Source organism: Coloeus monedula, assembly GCF_965178545.1.
Source record: "Coloeus monedula genome assembly, chromosome: 14".
Taxonomy (NCBI): Eukaryota; Metazoa; Chordata; class Aves; order Passeriformes; family Corvidae; genus Coloeus; species Coloeus monedula.
The window spans coordinates 12,401,737-12,423,216 of NC_138794.1; the positions used below are offsets into that span (position 1 = coordinate 12,401,737).

The 21,480-nt window shown below is 60.0% G+C and overlaps 1 protein-coding gene across 12 annotated transcripts in view; it reads right to left on the bottom strand.

Moving 5' to 3' along the window:
- Window positions 1-16,371, bottom strand: part of TLE3 (TLE family member 3, transcriptional corepressor) — a 29,179-nt gene extending 12,808 nt beyond the window's left edge. For 3 of the 12 annotated variants that reach the window (XM_082290851.1, XM_082290850.1, XM_082290846.1), the window contains exons 1-8: window positions 16,232-16,359; window positions 15,632-15,774; window positions 15,397-15,497; window positions 15,241-15,304; window positions 14,283-14,327; window positions 6,364-6,426; window positions 5,894-5,968; window positions 483-687 (exon numbers count right to left, since the gene is read on the bottom strand). In XM_082290851.1, coding sequence (XP_082146977.1) covers window positions 483-687; window positions 5,894-5,968; window positions 6,364-6,426; window positions 14,283-14,327; window positions 15,241-15,304; window positions 15,397-15,497; window positions 15,632-15,655 — 577 coding nt within the window. In that variant the 5' untranslated portion in view covers window positions 15,656-15,774; window positions 16,232-16,359. Of the gene's footprint in view, window positions 1-482; window positions 688-5,863; window positions 5,969-6,363; window positions 6,427-14,282; window positions 14,328-15,240; window positions 15,305-15,396; window positions 15,498-15,631; window positions 15,775-16,180 lie in introns of those variants that run through there. The other 9 variants (XM_082290849.1, XM_082290848.1, XM_082290841.1 and 6 more) reach the window with 6 other exon arrangements.
- Window positions 16,372-21,480: the final 5,109 nt, after the last annotated feature.

Sequence of the window (21,480 nt, forward strand, 5' to 3'; positions counted from 1 at the left end):
GTGTTCCCCCAACATCAGAGGGACCTGGAGCTGCTGGAGCAATTCCAGAGGAGGCCCCAGAGCTGCTCTGAGGGCTGGAAACCCTCTGGAGCCAGGCTGGGAGAGCTGGGAATGTTCACCTGGAGAAGGGAAGGCTCCAGGGAGAGCTCAGAGCCCCTTCCAGGGCCTAAAGGGGCTCCAGGAGAGCTGGAAAGGGACTGGGGACAAGGGATGGAGGGACGGGGCACAGGGAATGGCTTCCTGCTGCCAGAGGGCAGGGATGGATTGGCTATAGGGAAGGAATTTCTCCCTGTGAGGGTGTGAGGCCCTGGCACAGGGTGCCCAGAGCAGCTGTGGCTGCCCCTGGATCCCTGGCAGTGCCCAAGGCCAGCCTGGAGCACCCTGGGACAGCGGAAGGTGTCCCTGCCCTGGATAACGTTTCTCTCCCTTCCACCCGAACCACCCCGGGACTGTGCAGCTCCAGCAGCAGCGGCCCCTCTCACCTCTGTGGTCCAGGTCGTGGTGGTTCTTCTCGTCCTTGACTGCCAGGTGGGCCTGGCTGCCCAGGGCACCGAGTGCCAGCAGCCCCGAGCTGGTGCCGGTGACTGGCGGAATTCCAGGCGGCTGGAGCCCCGAGGGATGCGGCGGCAGCTGGACCGGGGGCCCGTGGGCGGCGTGGGAGAGGTGCTGGGCCTGGAGCTGCTGCTGCTGCAATGAAAGCACCAGTGAGCCGGGGAGGGGGCGCGGGAGCGGGGATCGGGGGCGGCGCCGGGAAGGGACATTCCCGGGGGATGCTCCCGGGAGCGGCCCCACTGGATGCCTGCAAGGAGAAGCCCCGTTAGCAGCAGGACAGAGGTGTCCAGGGACAGTCCCCAGGACACAGCACGCACGGCACACCTGCTGGGATAACCCTGCATTCCCGGAACACTCATCCCTGTGGACATGGTTAGTTTGTAGTAAAAGGAAAAAAAACCCATCCAGGAATCCCACTCAGGAAGCAGAGAGACTCCGTGGCTGCAGGGCAGCTGCTAAACCAGTCAGGGAGAGAAAATTCCAGCACCCAGGAGCCTCCCAGACAGCTCAGGACAGGGAAGTCCTGTTCATTTGCTCGGGAGCAGCTTCATGGGGAGAAGGAAATTCCACACAATGTCCTGGTCCCATCCCAGGATCCTTCTGCTCCCAACCCCTTCCGACATTGCCAGGCATGGGCAAGTCCTGCAGGATCCTCCATTCCCACCATGGGGCTGGACATAAATCCCCACATTCCCTGGAGCTGCAGCCCAGCTGGGATGGCAGAAAGCCCCCCAGCTGCTCCCAGGTTTTTCTGGGAGTGAATCCCAGCCCTCCCAGCACTCATCCAGCTATGGAGAGTCACCGCCTGCTCCAGTTCAGCTGGAAAAAGCTGAACTGCGGCAATGGGGAAAGGAAGGGAAAACCGGACACATTCCCTAGTTCAAACACAACCTTGGAAGAAAACCAGCTGCAATCCAAGGAGCCACTTCTGAGAGTCCCCAGGCCACCCCTGCTCCAGCCAGGAGGGTTTGGAGCTGGTGCTCCTGCCTGGGACCCTCCTGCCTGCAGCCATGGCCCCTCCAGCAGCATCCCACAACTCCCAGGGAAGCCACATTTGGGCATCTGATCGCAATGGGAATCACAGGCTAGGGACACCCGGAACGAGGGGACACCCGGAACGAGGGGACACCCGGGCTGCAGCAGAGCCCTCCGGGTCCCCACAAGCAGCTTGGCTCAGGGTTTCTCCGGGGCACTCCGAGGGGCAGGGATGGACAGCAGGAGCTGCTGGCACAAGGCCCAGCCCAATGGACACCCCCAGGCATGGAGGGCTCCATCAGTGTTCCCAACAAGGAAACTCCTGGCACGTCTTCCCAAGAGCTGCAGAAGATGCACCCAGGTGCCCCTGGATCCCTGGAAGTGTCCAAGGCCAGGCTGGACGGGGCTTGGAGCACCTGGGACAGAGGGAGGTGTCCCTGCCCATGGCAGGGGTGGCACTGGATGGGCTTTAAGGTCCTTCCAACACAAACCATTCCAGAATTCCACAATAAGTTTCCCCACACCAAGTCCAAGTTTTGGGGGAACAGCTCCCGCCCATTCCCGATGGAAGGGGCCATTCTGGGCAGCAGCAGGGGCGATGTCCTGTCCCACTCCACGGACACAGCAGGATGGAGCAGGCCCTGGCTGGGTCACCCACCCCTTCCAGAGCTGCTTTCTCATCCTTGTGGGATGGAGAGGGAAATCCCCATCCAGGATGAGATTCCAGGCAGGAGCCGCAGGCACAGGAGATCCATGAAAGCAGCTCCCTCCAGGCAGCTCCGAGATCCCAGACAGAGAAGGCCTTTAGGCCTCTGTTGCAGAAAATCCATAAATCCCTGTGCCCTCAAAAAGCAGGAGCTGGTTCTGCCAGCAGGATGGGAAGCATCCTCAGGATGGCCATTCCAGGAGTGTCCCCAAAGCAGGACGTGGAGCAGAGCTAGGGCTGAGGGGAACAAGGTCAGAGCCTCAGCAGCTCCTGCCACGCAGTGCCAGGACCACTCCTCCGGCACCAAAACAAGCAGAACAGATCCCTGGCTCTTCCCATTCCAGTTTCCCGGGATTTCCACCCATCTGAGGGAGAGGCAGGGCTGGCCATTGTAGCAGAGCATCATCCCAGAGAATGGCCCCTCGTGGTTCTCCAGCACCTCCAACCATTCCCACATTCCTGTCCTGGGAGCTCTCCAGTGGTGCCCATCCCTGGAATACACCAAGATCCAATGTTTTATCCTCAGCAATCTCCAGCTTCCAGAAACAGCTGCACGCTGTAACTCATCCCACGAGTTTTCCACCCAAAAAAGGGATGTGGCCTCGTGCAACGGCAGCACTCCATTCCCGGGATGTCGATGGGAATCCCAGCCCTGGGATAGCCCAGGGGACAGCACAGCCCCACCACGAGCGAGACAGCAGCACCCAGAGGAGAAGAATCAGCACCCGGAGTGGCTCCAGCAGAGCCGAAAACTGGGATTTCTTCCTGGTTTTTAGGCTGCCAACAGATAAATCCATCCATGGGCTCGGTGAGCTGCAGGAACGGCCCCGCACAGGATGTGGGAACCAAGGCCGGGACACAACATCCCTGGGGGCCCAACACAACATCTCAGGGTGGTTTTGGTTTTCTCCCCTCTGGCAGCGGGAAGCAGAAAGCAGAATCCATGTGGGATGTCCTGAAGCCTCGTCCCTGTGTCCCCGGGGGTAGCCAAGATCCCAAAGCAGGGCTGCAGAGCTCCATCCACGTCCCAGCTGGATCATTCCCACGGCAAGGAGAGGAGGATGAGCCAAGGAGCAGATCCTGGGGTGGTGCTGGGCATTCCCAGGCTGCCTTTTCACCATCCTTCCCGTCACTCCGCATGTTGGTGTCACCCCTTGGAGCAGCCGCTGCACATCCCTCGGGAATAACATCCTGGAGACTCCACGAGGGGGACAAACCCCAGCTGGCACTCGGTGGCACAGAGATCCTGTTTGCTCCGAGTGTCCTCTGCTGGAAACGTCCCTTCCCTTCCCTCCCATCCCTATCCCAACCCTGTGTTTGAACACCACTGGCTGAGAGTTTGCTGCAGCATTCCAGGGACGGGGAGGCTCCTTGGGAACCCCAAATCCCCCTGCACAGGGAGCCAGGTCCTGGCGGCCAGGTGACACACACAGCACAAGGATTTGGAGCAGCATTCCAGGATCACGGACCCTCCTGGAGCAACTGAGCCCATCCACACCTCAGATCCCTCAGGATGCTCCTCTGGGGCTCCCATGGAATTCCAGCATCAATAGGGCTCCTCAGGGAGTGATGTCCCCGATATCCCAGGACAACAGGAGGCTGTGGATGACAATCCTGCAAACCCAGCCCGGGGTGACTCCGGCAGCGGCCTCCGAGCCGTCGCTCCTGGGGTCCCTCAGCGGTGCCAGACAGGGATGGGGAGATGGGAAGAGGTTCCAAATTTGGGAGGAAGGCTGGCAAGGAGTGTCTGGTGGCGGAGTGGCTTTAATTGGATTATGTCCATCAAGCTCCATGCCTTTGTTCCCGATTTAATGGTTCAGCACTTCAGTTCAGTGCCGGCGTTAAATTTAGTGACGGAGTTTAATCATTTCCAGGGAAATCATTTCCAGGGCTACAACCAAATCAAGGCTCCATTTCAGCCGAGCCTCGAGCGCGGGAGCTGCGAGACAATGGCCCAGATGCATAAAATTACCGGTTCTTGACCTCAAAAGGGGCAAAAAAAAAGAGCTTTACACCCTTTGGGGAGGGTTGGGTGTTGCAGCTCCTGCACCGGGGTGTTGGGGCAGGCTGGGAACAGCGGAGCCGCCCAGCGATGGCTCCCCAGGGACACCGGGACACGCCCGGCACTGAGCAAACCAAGCCAGGGATGTGCCCACGTGAGCAGCCCTACAGAAACAACCTGCTGAGGGCAGGGCAAAACACCAAATCCTCTGCACTTGGGGGCTCAGGGGCTGCAGCTGCCATCCAAACCAGCTCCATGCTCCAGGATGAGCCTGGAACCGTCTCTACGAGCCATGGGAGGCCATGGAACCACCACCACCTCCTGCCAGCAGCAACCCTGCAGTAACAATCCACAGTGTGCACAGAGGGGAGGAAAAAACCACCAAATCCTCTGGATTTTCTGCTCTGGGAAGCACTGGAGCAGGTGCAGGAGCACAGACCCACCACCTAAACCAGCTCCACACCTCTGGGCTGAGCTCTGCCCTCCTGGACAAGCCACGGAAAGCCATGGGATCACTGATCAGCCGCTGCCACCACCGTGTCCCTCCCTGCCCAGCCACCACGGGAGGAGATGCCCATGATTCCCACTGGAAGTTCGTCAGGGAAGCGATTAAACAGCTGGGCTGGCTGCTTAACGACAGCAGGGCCTCGCTGTGATCCAGGGAAGCAATTACCTCGGGAATGGGGGTCGCGGGCCTCGCTCATCCCCCTTAATTGAATTCCAATATCTGCTCCAGCTGCCCAGGCCCCGGGCTGCCGCTTCCAGCAGCTCCTCCAGCAGCTCCATCCCTGCTCCATCCAAGCCCACATGGTATGGCTGAGGAGCAGCAGGAGGCCGGGCATGGCAGGGTGCAGTGTCACCCCAAAACCCAGCTCCCATTCCTACGGCACTTCCCGAGTGCCACCGGCCCCGCCACGAGAGATCCGGCTGCTTCCTCATTCCCAAAGGCTGCAGGAGCCCGGAGCACGATCCCACACTTGGTGACACCCATAAATACAGGAAAATGGACGGAAAAACAAGTTAAATGCAGAGGATTATAAAGATCCCTGAAGTTTAAGAAGAGCAAATAGTTATTAAAAAATAAAAGTAATTATAAGTGAGTATTTTCTGGGAAACAAAGGCAGAGAAGCTCTGGAGCCACCTGCCCAGGACGTGGATTGGGAATTCCGATGTCCCGGGGTTCGCTGCGGGACTGAGACAGTGACAGCAATTAAAGGAATAATTAAAGCTGTTAATTTTCCATCAGAACCCCTCAGTCTGTGTGGGAAAGGGTCAATGCATGGAACAACAACTCCGCCAAGGGCACAGCACATTCCACACCAACAGCCCGGCAGAGACGAGCCTGGCCTCAGCGGCGGCGGGAGGCTCCCATCCCAAATCTCCCCAGCCCCACGGGGAACATCCAATTGGAATCCCAGAGCTGCCAGGGAGGCAGCAGCTCCCAGCCCTGTCCTGCTGGGTGCCGGATTGGGGCCGTTTCGGGATTTTGGGACAGCCAGGAGCTGTGGGGTTGGGGCAGTTTTGGTGTTTTGGGATGGCTGGGGACTGGGAGCCGCCCTCTTTGCCCTCCTGAGTGCAGGGTTGCCTCTGGATATGGTAAATGATAGGAATAAAAGGGGAATACACACGGTGAGAGGCAGATTGGGAAGTCCACGTACCCCGATGATAGCATTCAACTCCGTCATTGTCACTTGCTTGGCACGTTCAACAGCCTGGGCCACCTGCTGTTGGTGCTGCGGGGACAGAGGGGCCAGGTCAGCCACAGGACCCCCACAGACATGGTCCCCCTTCTTTTGGGCCCTATTTTGCCTATTTTTCCCGATTTTTTTTTGCCCTATTTTGGCTGCAGCAGCCTGGAGGTACCTCCTGGCTCTGTGGGGCAAGGCAGCAGCTCCTCCGGGAAAAGGGGGAGCCCGTCGCAGCCTTTTGGGCTCAGTGCAGCCCCCCAGATGAGCAGAGCCCCTGCAGGGCCCAGCTCCGCCCATCCCAAGGGTTTTCCAGCACACAGGCAGGATTTAAACCCCATTTCTCACACCCCCAGAGACCCCAAAGGGACCCAGTGCTGCGTGCGAGGAGGAACCCTGGGAGAAGCTGCATCCCCTCAAAGAGGGTGTGGAAAAGTCCTTACCTCTTGTGACAGAAAAGGCATGATCTGGGCTAAAATCGTGTTCAGTCTTTTAGCAATTTCTGTCTGGAAAAAGGGAAAAAGAAAAAGCAACGGTCAGCACCCACCAGCCTCCCACGGACGGGATGGCACGAGGCTTCCTGGCAGCAGCGCTGGCCCCTCCTGTCCCATCCCACAGATCCCCTCCTGTGCATCCCCTCTCCCTGTCCCATCCCACAGATCCCCTCCTGTGCTTCCCTGGGACACTTCCATGGCCTTCCCACCACAGGATGAGTGTCCTGGACCAGCCCTGGCAGTGTCACACCAGCCCGGACTTCAAGAAAATGTAGCCAGGCACAGCTCCTCAACCTGGGAGCAGCTGCTGCTCTCCAGAGAGGCCGGATCCCAGGAAATCCAGGGTTTGGTGGCCCTCTCCATCTCCACCAGGGCTGTGGTGGGTGTTTGGTTTCTCCAAAAGAAACCTTGGCAAAGCCAGAGCCACCTGCCCCGTGCAGGGAGCTGAGTCCCCACCAGGGCTGGGGGTCTGCTCCACTCCCTGCCCACGGGTGGCATTCCCTCTGCCACTCTCACATCCCACTCCAGAAACAACCCAGACCCACCAACACCTGCCAGGTGCTCTCTGTGGGAACAATTCCCTGGGGATAACGCTTTCCTGCAGGGATGACCTGGAGGGGTGCCATCCCTGGGACGCTCCCAGCGTGATGGCCGTGTCCCGGCTCCAGGGACGATCCTGGCGGGATGGCCGTGTCCCAGCTCCAGGGACGATCCTGGCGGGATGGCCGTGTCCCGGCTCCCAGGGGTTAATTCCGGCTGCTCCTGGCCGAGGCAGCTGTGAAAACAGCTCCAGCTCCAAGTCAAACACGGCCAAGCAGCCGCGAGGATCCAGCGCCACAACAATGGCCGGAGCCGAGCGCTGGCACGGAATCAAACGCCCCGAAATTCCTTCCGCCAGCCCCAGCAGCTCGTTATCAATAACACAAGTGATTAACCGGGAGAGCTCCGGCCTCCTGCTGGCAAGGAGCCTCCTTCCCGGGACAGCCACAGCCACCCCCTGCTCCCAGAGCCCCCCTGTGCTCCCCAAATCACCCCAAATCCACCCCGAGGCTTCACCCTCCTGATCCCACAGCTCAGCTCCCCAGGACAGGTCCTACAGCACCTCTGGGTTTTAAGTCCAGCCAACCCAGGCTCCACCTGCTCTCAAGGAAAATCCCCAAATATCCCAGTGTGGACGAAAATTCCCAATGGACACTCAGTCCTTGCTGTGAGGAGCTGGGGATGGCTGGGACACACTGCTCTTGCTACAGGAACAACCCAATGAGCACAACCAGCATTCCCAGCATCACCATAAGCAGGGAGACACTGGGAATATCCTGATCTCCCCCAGCCTGGAGTCACCCCCATGCAGGGAACCACCCCACAGACCCCAGAGCTCCGGGTCCTGCTCCAAGGGGTACCCACAGAGCCCCCCAGGGGCTGCAAAGCCCCAGGAATATTCCTGGCCATCCTCTTCTCCAGAAGCACTCCCGGTGATTGGGTTACACCTGATGCTTTTCTTAGCAATTCCAGAGGCAGGGAACGTGCTGGCACACCGTGCCAAGGCAGGAATGGCTGGAAGTGACCACAGCTTGGACTCGGGTACCCCGGCCACAGCCACCAAGTCACCAGGATCGTCACGGCCCTGAGCGTGAAGATGTGTGGATCCAGCAGGCAGCTGGGGGATCATGGAATCCTGGAGTGGTTCAGTTGGAAGGGACTTCACAGCTCATCCAGTTCCACTCCCTGCACCTTTCAGGAGCCCAGGTTGCTCCAACCTGGCTTTGGACACTTCCAGGAATGGGGCAGTCATAGCAACCAATGTCCCACCACCCTCCCAGGGAAGGATTCCTTCCCACTATCCCGCCTATCCCTGCCCTCTGGCAGCGGGAAGCCATTCCCTGTGTCCTATCGCTGCAGTGACACTTCACTATCGTGACCTCTGTCCCCAGGGCCAGGCTCTGGCCAGCACAAGGCTTTCAGCACCCAACACTCACAGACCACCCAACAGCTCCTCTGCTCCCACAGAACCGGGCCGGGAGCTCCAAGTGCCGAATCCAAGCTCAGCCCCGGTGCCGTGGCCGGAGCAGCTGGGCTGGCACCACATGTGCCACCGGCCACCCATGGTGCCACTGCCGTGCCCAGCCACAGGAAAAGCTCCTTCCAGGCTTTTTGGCACTGGCGCTTCGATCAGATTATATTTAGCTCCAGCTCCATTAAAGATTTATTCCTCCAGCTCCAGCCATTGGATTCGGGATGCAGCAAGCGTGGCTGCGGCTCCGGGAGCGCTGCCCGGCCAGCTCCCGGGTTCTAGAACAAATCTGATCAGTGTTTGAGGGGAAAACAGCAGTGCCAGCACCAGCTTCCCTCGGCTGCACCCTGAGAAAAACACAGCATCCAGCCCGGCTGATTCCATGGAGCAGGAGGGGAAGAAGCTGGGTTTTCCCCGGACGGCCCTGACCAACCACACAAGTGATGCTTCCACCTTTAAATCCAAAACTTCCAAGCAAGATGTGAAGCCAAACTCCCCGTTCCACACAGAAAGAGACTTCCCACGTGGGATCCGGCAAGCACAGAGATATTGGATGTCCAAAATATTATGTTTACAACCATGAGGTTTCCTGTGAACACGAGATTCAATCGTCTTTAAATATTTGCTCACTTTCCCTTTTCCCATTCCCCGGCACATTAAACTCCAGTTGTCCCCATTAAAACTTCAACTGGGAGGGAAAGGGATCCTCTGGAACGCCAGGAACAGGGGAGGGCTCCATGCCCGAAACCTTCCCCTTCACGGGGCTCATTCATCACCTCGCCCAGAGCCACGGAGCCCCCGAGCTGCTCCTGCCAAGGAAAGCCTCCTTTCCCACCGCGGGTTGCCATGGCAATGCCGAGCTCCGCATCCCCTTCCGCTGCCCTGCGTCTTCCCTGGACCAGGGCGGGTAAAACGCCCGGAGGGGGGCACGGGGAGAGGCTCCCACCCACCCCAACACCCACGGGAGCCAATCCTGGGATACTCCCCCCAGCACAGGGGTGCTGATGGTTGTTAAAAAGGGCAAGGAGTCGGGAGAACCTGAAATCCCAACTAATCCCCCCTCACTCCATGCCCCTGCCAAGAATCTGCCCTGCTCCCTGCCCAGAACCTCCCGGGTGGGGTTTCAGCGGTGGGGAGGGCGAAACCAGAGAAAATATCTGCACGGGTGATAAATCAACACTGGGACCGCTTGGCCCCAGCTGAGGCTCCTGTCACCTGCTCTTAAAATGGCCAGAGCCACCAGCAGCATCCAAAGCACTTGGGGACACAGGGAGCTGCTCCTGGCACCCGTCGGGAGCCGGGATGGGCTCGGAGCGGCAGCGGCTCGGTGTTAAATAGCTGGGGCTGGCAGTGCCCAACAGCTCCAGCTCCCTGCACTCCCATCTCTACACCTGGATGGGCCAGAGGGAATTTAAAAATAACCCCCCAGATGTCAGTCATGGGAGAGGCAGAGCAGCCTTAAAATGACCCAAAATCTGGGAGTGCAGAGCTCCAGGCTGGATCCAGGGGGTGGGGTGACACCCCCAGACAGGGCTCTGGGCAGTTCCAAATTGTTTCAGCTTTGGATGTCCATGAGGCAAATGGGGACTGCAGGGATGTCCCAGCCCCAGAGTGACCCCCCAGGCTGATCCCAGCACCCCGGCACGGCCCAGGACTGGACACAGACCCCTCCTGGGCTCCCTGTTCCTGGGAAGATGGAGCTGCCTGCAGGAACCAGCCCCACAGGCATCGCTCTGCAGGGAGCATCCCAAAAAACCTTGCACAGGCACCCCAAAACACCTTGCAAAGGGCATGCCCAAGACCCTGCCCACAGCACCCCAAATGCCCTGCAGAGAACACCCCAAACACCCTGCACGTGTCACACACCCCTCAATCCGTCCCCCAAATGGAACAGATTCTCAGTGGGGAAGGGAATCCCACCAGGCCATGGCAGGTGGAGCCTCAGAACAGATTTTGGGCCCCACCAGCCCCAAGTCCAGCCTGCCCTCGCTCCTGGATTTACGCAGCGGGATGAAGGATGGAGAGAAGGTGCTGAACACAGAGCACTGCCCTTCTTCCTCCAGGAAAACACCCCAAAACATCCATATTTCTATCATTAACTCCAGCAATCTCCAGAGGTGGAAGGGAACACCAGAATTATCAAAGGTCCTGCAGACACCCCACCAATCCCACCCTGTGCTCAGAGCGTTGTCCAAACGTTCCTGGAACTCTGGCAGCCTTAGGAACGTGACCATTCCGTGGGGAAGCACAAATACATCTCTACACACGCACACTGCATCCCTACACGCCCGGAAATGGCGTTGGTGGGGCTGCCAAAGGTGATGGGAGCCCCATCCATGGGATGCAGGAACACAGCACCAGCACTATCCCACAGCTCCCACTCGCAAGGCCCCAACTCCCTCCTCCTCTCCCAAGCACAGCTCCCTCTGCACACACCCCGCAGCGATTTTCATAAGGGTCTGCACCCCAGAGCCCCCTCCGGGCGCTCCAGATCCCCCCCAAACCCTCCTCCCTGGCGGAGGAGGAGGAGTAAATCACACGAGGCGTGAAGCACCAGCAGCATTTGTTGAAACCAGGATATTGTCTCTTTAAGCACATGAAAATCAGGCCCTTGAGCAGTGTGGTTCTCACTCGGGCGCACAATTATGGGTACTTTCAGCTGTCTACCACTATTTCAAGTGCTCTCTCCAAGCGGGCTGTCAATGGCATGTTGAAAGCTATTTGTGGCTGCTATCGTTATTAGCAAAGTGGAGAGCCTGGCTGATGAGAATTAAATTCAGGGCGGGGGTGCGGAGGGGCAGGACACAACCCCTCATTAGGGAATTACCACCAGCAATGGGGTACAGCTCGCTGAGACCCCCAAAACACAGCCAGGACCCCCCCTGAGTCCAGAATTCCCTTCTGCCTTGGGAGGCCTGAGAGCACAGCTCACAAATTACTCGGCTTGTGAAGTATTTAGCAAATTATTACCTGGCACTCCTTGCTAACGAGCACGACAGAAAGGATATTGTGTTCCTAGAATATTCTAGAAACACACAGGAAAAAAAAAGCTGCCTCTCTTCCCTGGAAGTGTTGGGGGCTTTAGGTTTGTTCCAAGCATTAGGCAGGAAAACAAGAAGTGCTTCAGTAGAGAGTTCTCAGCCATAACAAGAAATCAAAGGCCAGCACAAAGGTTCTGTCCTCCGAGGTGTCCCGTTTCCCCACGCAAAATGAGTTTTCCTTTTGGAATGGTTATTGCTCTCGGCAATTATCCACGGAGATCTGCACAGAAACAATGTGCAGCCGACAGGGGAAGCAAAGTTTCTTTTGGAAAAATCAATTAACCCGAACAAAAAAAAAAAAAAAAAAAAAAAAAGAAAAAGAAAAAAGAAAAAAAAGTTTTGCCGAGGTTTCAAAAGAAAACTCCTGACTGGAGTCGGGTTTAGGAAAGCTGAGCCCGGGGAAGGAGTTGAGTTCAGCAGGAAGACTGATGTAAGGAGCGATTCACTGCAACCGACTGGGGAGTCACTTCCTAAATATTTCCTTGCATATGGAGTTGTTTATGAAACTCCATTTTTTTTCCTAACGAGAAACAAAACGAGAAGAAAGGAGGGGGGGAAGGCAAAAAAACCCCCAGCCCCACACGCAGCCACATATGCACACACTTAATATTCAGCGTGGAAGAGATAATCTGTTATATAAGCCCACAGACAGACAATCCCCTTTTGCTTAAAGATGAAGTATCCATCAATGTTTGTCTGGAGCAGATGTAATCACAAGCAGTCAAGTCTGGAGGGCAGGACACTGCATGAATAATTCAAGCACTTCAGTCTACTTGATTGTGTGCAGATAAACACAAGTCAACCGCTAAACAGGTCAGCTGATAAACTTGTTTGTTCAGGACCAGCCACCCTCAGCCAGATGCCGGCACGACCACGCCGCAATTAGCGGGATGCCTTGCGGGATGCCTGGCGGGGGGATGCTGCGCCAGGGATGCCTTTCAGGGGATGCTGCGGCCCCAAAGAGGGGGAAAGCCCTCCCCGGGCCCCCGCTGCGGTCCGGCACTCCCCGCCCGCCGCTCCCGCTCGCCCCATTTTCGCCTGGAAGCGCAGCCAGGGCTGCTTTGTTTGCTCCACGTTGCTGTCAATTACAGAACGAGACAGCTCCAGCTTCCCCAAGTTCCCGGCAGCGGGCACGCAGCAGATGTCACCGCGAAGGGCCCGGCCAGGCGCGGGATGCCGCTGGAATCACCCGCACAGCACCGAGCACAGGGACCGCGCTGGGCCTCCTGGGCTGCCAGCACCGGGGAAGACCAGGACGGCGAGGGACCGAACCAACCCGGGAATTCTGAGGCTCCTCAGTCACCCCCGAGACCCCCACGGCACACGGAGGACGGGGCTGCTCCATCCACACCTCCCAGCGCTCACCCCGCGCTGCCAAAGCCCGCCGATCCCTCGGGATGCGCCCATAGGCCGGTGGAAAAACGCTCAGCACGTCTTGGGAACGGCAGCCTCCAGCAGGGGAACAAGCCCAACATCCCGGGGCGTTATTCCAGCATCTCCCAGCACCGAGCGACCAGGTAGGAAGAGGGTGGGGAGAGGAGAGCCTCTGCCCCAAGGTCAGGTCACTCCAGAGCCCCCAGGCATTGCTGAGGCAGCTGCAGGCTCCGTGTCCCTCTGGACACCCCAAAGCCGTCCCCTCCTCGGCGGAGGACACCCCGGGCCTACCCCACAATCCTGAATTTTGGGCTGTTCCCGAGCACGCCAGGACAAACCCGCCCAAGGTTCCCCCAGCTCGGGGGTCCGGGCAGCCCCCGCACAAAGACACCTGGGCCAGGCAGCGGCCCCGGAGCGGGAAGTCGGGATTATCTGCGTGGAAGGAGATATTTATAAAAAACTGAAGACTAAGCAGGAATTATTTTCGTTGCCCCGTGACTACAGCGCAGAAAGGCAAAGGGAAGAAGAGAGGCGCATTCAGAGACGCTGCTTTGCATCTCATCAGCGCCCAACGAGCCTCCTCAGAGGAGGGCGATGCCGCTATTAAGCCAAACCACTTTGGAGTTGAATGGGGCTGATTTGCGAGCGGCAAAGTTGATGTCAACTTCTATCTGCCTTAAGTTCTTAATTAGAACTCCTTCTAAAACCAGTAAGCAGCAGCAGCACAAATAATCAGGTCTAATCTCAATAATAACTTTATTCCTTTAAGTTTTACCATCATGTGCGCAGCCTTTAGGCTCTTTACCGATAATCTTATCAAGGTAGCACACCACATTCTGCTGGGGCCTTCTCTATTTTTTCCTTCAGGCAAGTTACATATTAGAGGAGACTGGAAGGGAACAAAAAAAAAAAACAACAACCCAACCAGCCCCAAACATTGCTTCATTTCCCCAGATGCATAGACAACTCCGTGACATTGAGCAACACACGGTGAGCTCTGGGAGCCCTGGAGATAATTCCCTGCTCTGTCTCACGCTCCGGCAGGGCCAGGAGCAGGGGATGACCTTACAAACAGCCCTGTTGTACCCACAACACGACCAGAGGCGAACGCAGCACATATCAGTGTTTTCCAAGCCTTGGGAACTCGCTATTCCAGGTATTGACCTCCCAGCACGGGAGGAGAGACTGTTCTCACCTCTCTGCACAAACACTCAGCCTAAAACCGAAATTCCTCATGAATATCGACAAAATAACCCCACCAAGTGCCATCAACCTGCGGCTGCCAATTTAACAGCCAGGCCACGGGATCCCACCTGGAGTCACATCCCTGCCTCCAGCACTTATTCCCTAGTTAGTGCAATCAGGGCCGATTTTACCTCAGGTGGAGGAAAAGGGCAACAGGAGATCAATTCAATCACAACTTCCCCCCTCGAATTACTCACCTGTTTGTGCATTTCAATATTCAAACCGTACGACATTTCATAGTACTGAGGAAGGAACAAAAAAATAGAAATAAATTCAATTAAACATGAGAGCCAAGGAGAATTTGAATTCAATTCACAGAAGGTATTTGCATAAGGTCATTACCAAAAAGCATCCTGGGCAAAACTGGGCTTAAAGCACGGGTAGCCAAGGAAATTACACCTTATAATAAGCAGATGTTTATGGGTTTAACTGGCAGGCACTTAACGAGGGGACACTCCTTTTGACTCCTGTTTTCTCCTCCTAAGCTACTTAGAAAAACAAAGAGGCGCAGAGCTGGGTGACAGGCGTCTGCTCAGCCCTGGCAGAACAGGTACAGCCCGGAGTCTGGCCAAAAATCCAGCTTCTCACCGAGGGGGGGGCGGGATTTGTTCCCCCCCCGGGATCGGGGAGCTGCTGGGAGCCCAGGGAGCCGCCGGGAAAGGGGGTGCTGGATCCTGCTCAACCCATCAGAAACCCAAACGAGCCCACCCGGGGGGCCCGTGATGCAAATTTAGCTAAAAAAAAAGAGCGTTTTGAGGCAACAAAAGTGCCCATTTCCCTCGGGAAGGATGAGTGTGGGGGGGGGGCTAGGGGAGGGGGAGCTGGGATGGCTCCCGGGTGGCCTCGGGGGCAGCAAGGGGGGGACCCCCACCGGCACCAGGGAGCTCCCCCCGAGCCCGGGGTCGCCGCTCCAGTCCCCCCCCCCCGACCCCCCCACGGCTGCAGGAGCGCTCCAAAGGGGTTAACAGGAAACTTGGGATTGCGCTTCCAGCCATCTGGGGCCCGGAGCGCCTGGCACCGCCGCCCCCCCGCCCCGGGGGTCCCCGGGCAGGCACTGCCCGTACCGGGGGGGGGGGTCCCCCGGTCTCCCCCGTCCGCAGGCTCGCAGCTAATGACATTTGCAGGCTGATCCGAAATCTGATTAAAGTCTCTCACCATAACGTAATGGCGCTGCATTTCGGTCTTCTCGTTCGCCAGCTTGTCATACTCCACTTTGAGGCTGGGGGGGGGGGGGGGAGAGCGCACGGTGAGACCCCGGAGAAACGGGGGGCTCGGGGCGGGGGGGGCGGCCGGGGGTCCCCCCGGGCTCACCTGTGGTACTGGGCCTGCAGGAACTGGAACTCGTCCTTGATCCGGTCGCAGGACTCGGCCACCGTGAATTTGAAGCCCGGCTGGCCCGGCTGGTGCGGAGCCTGCGGGAAGCGGCCGCGGGGGGTTACCGGGGGGCGAGGGGGGGGCGGGAGGGGGGGGGGGGCACCGGGGGAGACGGAGGGAGGAGAGCGGGGGGGGTGCGGGATGGGAGTGGGGAGGGGGTACCGGGACTCACCGGGTGCCGGCCCTGGGGGTACATGGCCGGGCTGGGGCGCGGTCACTGGAAGGAGCCGCGCCGAGCCTCGCTACGGCGATCGCGACGTGCGGAGCTGCCGCTGCTGCCCGCCGGCCTCGGAGTGCTCCCGGAGAGGCCGAGAACTGAACAAAGGGACGAGAGGAAAGTCCGTGCTGGGGGCGGAGGAGGGAGGGCGGAGGGGGTGGGGGGGAGCGGGCCCGGCCGGTTCCCCCCCGCACATTCCCCCCCCCGGCCCCGCACCGCCGGGGAGGCGCCCGCGGAGCCGAGCCCAGCCCCGCAGCGCCGGGGCCAGGTGCCGACCCCCCCGGCCGCCGCGCTCCGCGGGCCTCCGCTTCCTCACCCCCCCTCCTTCCGGCACTCGCTGGCGGAAAAAAAAATAAAGAAAAATCAACCCCACCCCCCCCAGGAAAAAAGAAAAAAAAAATAGATCAAAAAGCCACAGCGACAACAACAACAACGCGGCGGCGGGAGGAGGGTCCCGCGGTATTCCTGCGGCCGGGAGAAGGGGAAGCAAAGCCAGGAACTAACGCCGGAGCACGACGGCCATGGAGGAGAGGAGGAGGGGGAGGAAGGCCGTACACATCCGACTTCCCGGGCGCCGCGGACATGCGAGGTGCGAGCGGGTCCCCCGCCCGGGGGCGGCCGTTCAGCTGCGTCCAGCCGGGATCGCCGTAACTCCGGGAGCCATCGCGGAGCGGGCGCGGAGCGGGGCAGCAGCGCCCGAGCACGCGGTGCCGCCACAGCGCCCGGGCGGAGCGGGGCGGCGGGCGGGGGACAAAACCCGGGCAGCCTCTCCGCCGCCGGCCAATGGCGGAGCGCCGCGCCCACGTGGGGCCGGCGGCGGCGAGCGCTGATTCGGCGATGCCGGCGTGACGTCACAATGGCAGCTTGTGTCTGACGGAGGGGTGGCCGCGAGCCGCGCCCACCCCGGGCCCCGCCCCGCGCAGGCCCCGCCCCGCCCCGCGCCCCCCGGCCCGGCCGTGACTCGGGCCCGGCGCTGCCGTAACCCCGCTCCAGCGGCCCGGTTTGGGCTGTAAAACAAACACAAGCGCTTTGTCACCGTAACGCCTCCGCTCCGCGGGCCGCCGCACCGAGAAAACGCTCGGTACGAGCCCCCCGCACCGGCGGGCGGCGGCAAGGCCGCGCTGCCTCCCCCGGCGGCCGCGCGGCCCCTTTGATGTGTCGTGAGGGCCGCGCTGCTCCCCCTCCGCGCCTCCCCTCACGCCTGAGGGGGTTTAACGAGGAACACGGGTAATGGCGTTAACGTCAGGCGTTCCCGCCGCGCCCGGGGGACACCCGGCTGCATCCCCGGGGGGGACCCCGCGCCCGCCGCAGCGGAGCAGGACCAACCCCGGTCCCGGCGGGCCGGAGGGAGCGGGGCCGGGGCAGCCGCGGCCCCACGGGCGGGCCGAGCCCGGCCCAGCGCACAAAATGGCCGCTCGCCCGCGCGTCAGACGGAGCCTCCGCCCCACGTGGGGCCGCGCGCCGCTCACCGCCCATCCGCCAATCACATCGCGGAGCGGGCCGCCGCGCCAACGCTATTGGCGGGGAGGAGCGGTGCTGTCAATCAAAGCCACGAGGGGCCGCCGGCGCGCAGCCCCCGCCTGCCGCCCGCCCGCCATGGCGGCGTAATTAGCCCGGGCCGGCGCTTCCTCCAGCTCAAACAATCTGTCACCGCCGTGCCGGGCGGGCCGCGGCACCGCCGCGATCTCTGCGGCAACGCCGCGGCTCGGGGCTTTCTCGACGAGAATGAAGCGCCGCAGCTCAAATAATAAACAAGGGGCAAAACGCCTCGAAATCCCGCCCCGCTCCTCGTTCCCCGGCGTGGGGGGTGCGAGCGCCCCGTTGACCCCCGGGGTGCGGGATGGGGGTGCCCCGGCCCCCCCGCCCGCCGCTAATTGGGCGCGTTCCGGTTGTTGACGTGACGAGCGCTGTCAGCGCTCGGCGCTGCCTATTGGCTGCCGCCTCCTGGCCCCGCCCCCGCCCCACGTGGGGGCCCCCGGCGCGGCCGGCGCGCCGCAAAACGCGGTGCGGATCAAGCGCGGAGCGGAGTCACCGCGGGGCCGCTGCCCCCGCGCCCTTCCCGCCTCTTCCGCCATTCCCAGCTCTTCCTAATTCCCTGATTCTGCCTCATTTCGGCTTTTTTTTTTTTTTTTTTTTTGGCTTTTTCTCTGGCGAGGCGGCAGCTCTTTGCAAAACCCCTGCACTCTATGGGGAACATCAGGGTGAAGTTGGGGGATCCATTGGGGCATCCACAGGGGCACCCATTGGGATGGACATTGGGTGCCCATAGAGGTGCCCTCATTGGGATGGACATTGGGTGTCCATAGAGGTGCCCACCGGGGTATCCATCCCTTGGGGTATCCACTGGAGCACCTATCGGGATGTCCACTGGAGTCCCCCTGGGGTGCCCATCGAGTGACCCATTGGGACCCCCATCGTGGTGCCCATCAGGGTGCAAAGCCCCCCCGGCAGGCAGATCCTGGGAGAGGGTGTGGGATAACGTGGGAGCACGGCCCTCCGAAGCACACGGAGCAGGAGCAGCTCCTGGAACCGCCAATGCCGGAGAAACGTGAAAATTAACGTGAAGGAGCAACGCTGGAACTCTTTGTGATGGAACTGGTCCTTATTTCTCCTGCACAATGCTCCCTCCAGCAGCTCCTGCTGCCGAGGGCAGCCAAGGTGACGGAGATTTAGTGGGGGAACGTGTCCGGAGCTCCGGGTGTCACACACTCCCATCGGTCCCAGGAGATCCCAAAGCAAAGGCAACAGCACCTGGAAGTCCTCCCCCTGGGGAGGGACTTGGGAGTGGGACACGCTGCCCTTCCTCAGCACTCTGCCCTTCTTCCCACCTCATCCTGGGCTCATTCCCAGCAGGAAAGAGGGGATTGTCCCCTCTCCCCTCAGGTGAGGCCCCACCTGCAGAGGTGCTCCGAGGGCTGGAGCCCCTCTGGAGCCAGCCTGGGAGAGCTGGGAATGTTCCCTTGGAGAAGGGAAGGATCCAGGGAGAGCTCAGAGCCCCTTCCAGGGCCTAAAGGGGCTCCAGGAGAGCTGGAGAGGGACTGGGGACAAGGGATGGAGGGACAGGACACAGGGAATGGGTTCATAGTGGAAAAGTGGAGATTTAGATGGGATACTGGGAATGAATTGTTCCCTGAGAGGGTGTGAGGCCCTGGCACAGGTTCCTAAAACAGCTGTGGCTGCCCCTGAATCCCTGGAAGTGTCCAAGGCCAGGCTGGAGCAGCCTGGGATAGTGAAGGTGTCCCTGCCCATGGCAGGGCTGGCACCGGATGAGCTTTAAGGTCCCTTCCAAACAATTCCAGGATTACATGATTCTGTACAATCCTCACTCTGTACCCACCGACCTGGAAAAGCGGGAAAAGGGGGCAATTCCCGTGGTGGGGCTGAGCCAGACTCTCTGTCCCAGGGACTTTCCAGGGCCAGACTCAGGGGATGTGAGGCCATGGGGAGAGGAACAGAAAGCGGCGATTTTGCACAGAAAATTCACTTTATTGCTCAAAATAGAAGCCATTAGCTGGGCTGTGCCCCTCCCCCTGTGGTACTTATGGACAAATTCTGATTTTTACTTAATGGTTTCCCTGAAAAGGTTGTAATTTTCTTCCCATTCCCATCGAGCCGCAGCTCCAGCGCTGTTGTGGTGAACTCCAACGGCCAAGGATGGCTCCTGTTAATTGATATTCCTCATGCTGGGACCGCACTGAAAGAGGAGATGTTTTATTTAGCTTATTAAAACTCACCTGGTTTGGGGGAAAAAAAAGGAATCAAAAGAACAATTAGGGGTGAAAGGAAACGTTCTGGCTCATATTGATTTAATATCTGCTTAAATTGATATTTGCACATCCCAGTTAGAAACCCGTGATCTTTTCCCAGAACTTATTTTTCTCTTTCTGAGTTGGGTTTTCTCTTTCTGAAGGATCTCAGGAAAAGCCTCAGTGGGAGCAGCCGCTGGCTCCTCTCCCAGCTGGCCACGAGGTGCCTTTGTCACCGTGAGTGGGGACACCGTGTCCTGCCTCTCCATGAGGGTGGAAACACCACCCGGGGAGGATGGGCATGAGGCCTTTGGGGACACTCAGTGGCACCCAGTGCCACCATTACGGTGCCTTGCAAAGGGCAGCTTCCCATGGGATCGTGTCCCCATGGAGAGCGGGAGGCATTGGGGGTTTCCGGGACAATGTGGCAATCCCTCCCTTAGGATGTCACGGCTCCAAGGGTGGCTCTGCCCGGACGTGCCCCGTTCCTGGTGCCCTGTGAGGTGGCACAGCCGGGAAAGGAAGCTGGAGATGTTCCTTCCCCTCCCCACGTCCGGGGAGAAACCTCGGGCTCAGCTTGTGGGCACGGGGTGTTGTGACACTTTGTGACACTGTCCTGTCCCCAGCAGCCTTTCGGGGAAACCGTCGGAGCTGCCCTTCCCCTTCCCTTCCCCTTCCCCTTGGCCTTCCCCTTGGCCTTCCCCTTGCCAAAGCTCCTCTGCGGGAGCAGCCGCTGTCCCCATCCTCCCGCGGCCCCTCCCTGGCGCTGCCACCCCCAGCCCCGGTGACCCTCGGGGGCATCCACAGCCCCCCCAGCCCCCATGATGGAGCTGTGGGACACAAGGGAGGGAGAATCCCTCAGGATGAGGGCAGGCACAGCCCCAGCCACCCCCGGCCTCCTGCGGGACACAAAACACCCCTGACTGGACCCATCTTTTCCCAAAATCTCCATCTGCCGTGCCCCCGTGACTCTGGGAAGGGGCTGCGGGGACGGAGGCGATTCCCGGCCGCACACACGTGTGCACACAGACGCCACACACACCCGCACCCACGTGTGTCCCTTGTGTCCCCTCCTCCCTCCCCGGCGCAGCCGAGCTCGCCCGGCGTGACGGGAGCCGCCCCAGAGGTGACTTTATCGCTGACAAGCCGGTCCCAGCCCCGGTCAATGGTGTGTGTTTACACTGCAGGTGACATTATCTGCCCTCCGCGCAGGGCAGGACCCTGCCTGCCAAATTCCCTTCAGCTTTCAAGTTTATCTAAACAAGGATTTCGGAGTGGGAAGGCAGCGAAGCGCTCGGGAACGAGCAGCCCCGGCGAGCCCGGATATTTGGCTTTGTGGGGAGCTGGGCTTTGTCTGCTCTTGGCGGCGAGGTTTTCCAGCCCCCCCGGCAAGAGAGGATGAGAGGATTCAACCCTGCACCCCTCTGGCACCGGGGCTCTGCGGTGGTGGCCACAAGGATCAGCAGCCAGCAGCACCGGGAAGCACCGGGATGCACTGGGTAGGGGCTGGAGCAGCACGGCCTGGTGGGAGATGTCCCTGCTCGTGGTACGGGGCTGGATGAGACCTTTGGGGTCCCTTCCCCGCCCAGACCATTCCAAGAGCCGGTGACGTCTGCAGGCGGCTCCGGGAAGAGCGGCGGGTGCCGGTGTTGCCACAACAGGCCCCGATTGCCGCGGCCTTTCACAAGCGGAGCTCCCCTGACCTCACCCTCAGCCGCGGATCTGCTTGAGCAACGCCAGTGCCCGGCCCAGCCCGGCGCCTCCGGCTGCTGCCGCACGGCCGGGGGGGCCCTGGGGGCAGCACCCCGGCTCGGGACCCCACAAAACCCCGCCGAGCCCTCGGCAGGCTCCCAGCACCAAAACCAACACTTTCCTCCCGTGTGTCCCTGGATTTGGGACAGGGGGATGAGGAGCACCCATGGGTGCACTTGGTGCTGGGGGGAGGGAGAGGGCCAGGACCTCCCTGGTAGCAGAGGCAGTTCCAAAGAGCTGGAATTACAAAGTTCTGGCCAGGATGTTGGGACAGCGGGAGGAGGGATCGTGCCCGGGACGCACCCT